This window comes from Sturnira hondurensis, unplaced genomic scaffold (assembly GCF_014824575.4).
Source record: "Sturnira hondurensis isolate 20B ecotype Veracruz unplaced genomic scaffold, ASM1482457v3 Scaffold0017764, whole genome shotgun sequence".
Taxonomy (NCBI): domain Eukaryota; kingdom Metazoa; phylum Chordata; class Mammalia; order Chiroptera; family Phyllostomidae; genus Sturnira; species Sturnira hondurensis.
The window spans coordinates 39,691-42,758 of NW_028090395.1; the positions used below are offsets into that span (position 1 = coordinate 39,691).

The following is a 3,068-nucleotide window of genomic DNA, read 5'->3' on the forward strand; positions in this document are numbered from 1 at the left end:
AGTATATAGTATATATAATATATTATATATAGTATTATATATAATATATGTAGTATATATTATATATAGTATATGTATTAGATCAAATGGGCTATATAATATATATATTAATATATATCGTATATTTATAATATATAAATATTATATATTTATTATTATAAATATATAATATATTTGCCCATTTGATCTAATACATTATTCAGTACCACAATATCCTTGTTGATATTTTGTTTGGAAGATCTGTCCATTTTTGTCAGTGGGGTGTTAAAATCCCCTAGTATAAGTGTGGTGCTGTCCATATCTTTCTTGAAGTCCTCCAAAATTTGCCTTATATATTTGGGTGCTGGTATGTTGGGTACATATATGTTTATAATGTTAATGTCTTCTTTATGAATTTTTCCCTTGGGTATTATGAAGTATCCTCTTGCTATTTATGTACTTATAAATATGTGCTATATGTTATATTATATCATATATATTATATAATATATATTTAAGGTATGAAAAACTCAGGAATAACACATCTACATGCTTTCTGTGAAAGCTAAAGAACAGATTTGGTATGAATTTAAAAATTCCTCAATTTAATAAATATTTTTCTTTTTTCATAAATAGAACCCATAATGTCTTCTCCTACTAAAGAAGAAAGTGATCCAGCTGATAACATTCTCAGACATTCAGAAGATGAGGCTCCAAATGACTTTAGTGTGGATAGAGAGCCTGCTTTTGCTGAGACAGATATGATTGCTCAGGTTGAAAGCAATGCAATGGATCTGGAGCTTAACACAGCAAATGAGCAGGAGCATGCTGTTCTTCAACCCACAGAAAACAATGAGCTTGAAGTAGAGAAGAACAAAGAGGAACCTCAAGAAGATTTAAAAGAAGATTCTCATCTAGTAGAGATTTGCATTCCTAGTAAAGAGGTCTTTGCTAAGTCAGGATTAGGGAGAATTACCCCTCTGAATACACCACTAGCAAATACGAATGAAACTAATCCAATAACTCCCTCACCCAATATACCAAGTTTCAACTCAGGAAACATTCAGAGGGAAACTGGAAAGATCTGTTATGTCAACATAAATTACAAAATCCCTTTCCAGTTTTCACTTTCTTGGAAAATACCATTTACTAACATTCACGAGAGGCAAAGAATGTTTCTTCGCATGGCTTGTGAGGGATATTTCTCTCACATTTTAGGCCATCGTAATACCATGCGTGTAAAGCCAAGATTTAGAGCACTTCTAATAGGCTCCAATACTTCCAGAAATAGTGAGAGATCCACAACATTTAGAAGACCCCTGAGGGTGCACTTCTGCGATGCCCTCTGTGAGAGGAAGACAGGCAAAAAAATGTCCACATCAACTGATGCTAACAAGGAGAAATTGCCACAGACCAAATTTGAAAATGCACTTCATAACAAAGTTTCTAAGGATAATTTGAGGGTTATGATCACACTAACTGATGATGGTTGGAAGTACCTCTGTCCAATTTGTGGGGGCACTTTTGACAGTATAGTCGAACTGAGAATCCACTCCTGTAGTTCTCTGGAGGACTAAGTTCAATTAGGGGTGAATTTCTCTTAAAATTTAAATTCTAAAATTCAAAATGTGGCTCCCCAATTGATACAAATTTGTATAGCATAAGTCTTAGTAGGGTTAGATGGAGTTGCAGATTGAAACACAAAACAATTGGGTATATCAAAAAGACACACCTTGAGAAACAGTTCACCAGAATATCAAGCCATTGATCTGTATTTAGTCAGCAAATCAATGAAGAAAATATCTGTACTTTGTTAACATCATTTCTACTGACAGATATACTGTTAATTTTATCAGATTGCAAATTTATAGGACCCAGTGATAGCAAACATACACTAAGGGTCAGACAAAGCCCTACCAAGTGTTTCTAGAGATTCTGTTAAATTTATCATCTGAACGTTCTCCATAAATTCAATAAAGATCATTTAAAAAACATTATAAGTTGCATTGTGTGGTTACAACTGGGTAAAAAATATTGCATCTAGAAAAAAAGTTTAAATATTATAAACATGCTATGTTACATAGAATTTTTGATAATTTAAATAAAAATCAAATTTATAAAAAATAATGTAATAGAAGTGAAATAATTTGAGATACAAGTGAACAAATATTATATGGGCACCATACAATGGTAATATTTTCTTTTATTTTAAAAAAATATTTTATCTATTTATTTTTAGAGAAAGGGGAAAAGAGGGAGAAAAAGAGGAAGGGAAACATCAATGTGTAGTTGCCTCTCATGTCCATCCCCTACTGGGGACCTGAGCCACATCCCAGTCATGTGCCCTGACTGGGAATTGAACTGATGACCCTTTGGTTCTCAGGCTGATGCTCAATCCACTGAGCCCCACCAGGCAGGGCTAATATTTTCTTGAATAGGTTCTTCACCATTGCCTACCATTACCATGAAAATTTTACTCCCTTCCTTATATCTGTTCACAAATAGACACACATATTTTAAAAAGTCCCTATCCTACTACTTCCATTTCCAACTTTCATACCTGTTCTTTCATTTGATCTGCATAGTCATAGAGATTACAGACAGACTTCATAACTTCATCTCTAAGTCAACTTACATTAATTGGTCATTCACTATGTGTGAAGCACTATGCTAGACTCACTGCATGTGTTCAACTTCAGAATTATCTTGCATGTATGTATTTTTGTGGTACAATTAAATGCAGAGAAATTTTCTTAAAAAATGAATCATTTTCCTAGGTCTCACATGTAGAAAGTGTGTGCTATCATTGTCATATGATAAGATAATATAACTGGAACTTACTTTAATAAATAAGTTAACATTAAATAATGCTAAAAGGATCAATCCTATAAGGAGATAGAATCCTAGTAAACATGTATACACCCAACATAGGAGCACCTAAATATATAAAGCAAATATTGGTGGACAAAAAAGGAGAGATCAAGAGTAGTACATTCAGCCTTGGCTGGTGTAGCTCAGTGGACTGAGCGCTGGCCTGTGAACCACATGATCGCGGTTCGATTCCCAGTCAGGGCACATGCCTGGGTTGC

At 33.6% G+C, this 3,068-nt stretch overlaps 1 protein-coding gene across 1 annotated transcript; it reads left to right on the forward strand.

Moving 5' to 3' along the window:
• Nucleotides 1–623: 623 nt before the first annotated feature.
• Nucleotides 624–1,556, forward strand: CPXCR1 (CPX chromosome region candidate 1). The gene has a single exon (XM_037068706.1). The coding sequence runs from the start codon at nt 624–626 to the stop codon at nt 1,554–1,556; it is 933 nt and encodes a 310-aa protein (XP_036924601.1).
• The last annotated feature ends 1,512 nt before the right edge of the window (nt 1,557–3,068 follow it).

What these genes read in the sequence shown, in the direction of transcription:
- CPXCR1 (XM_037068706.1), top strand. Translation starts at nt 624, where the DNA reads ATGTCTTCTCCTACTAAAGAAGAAAGTGATCCAGCTGATAACATTCTC.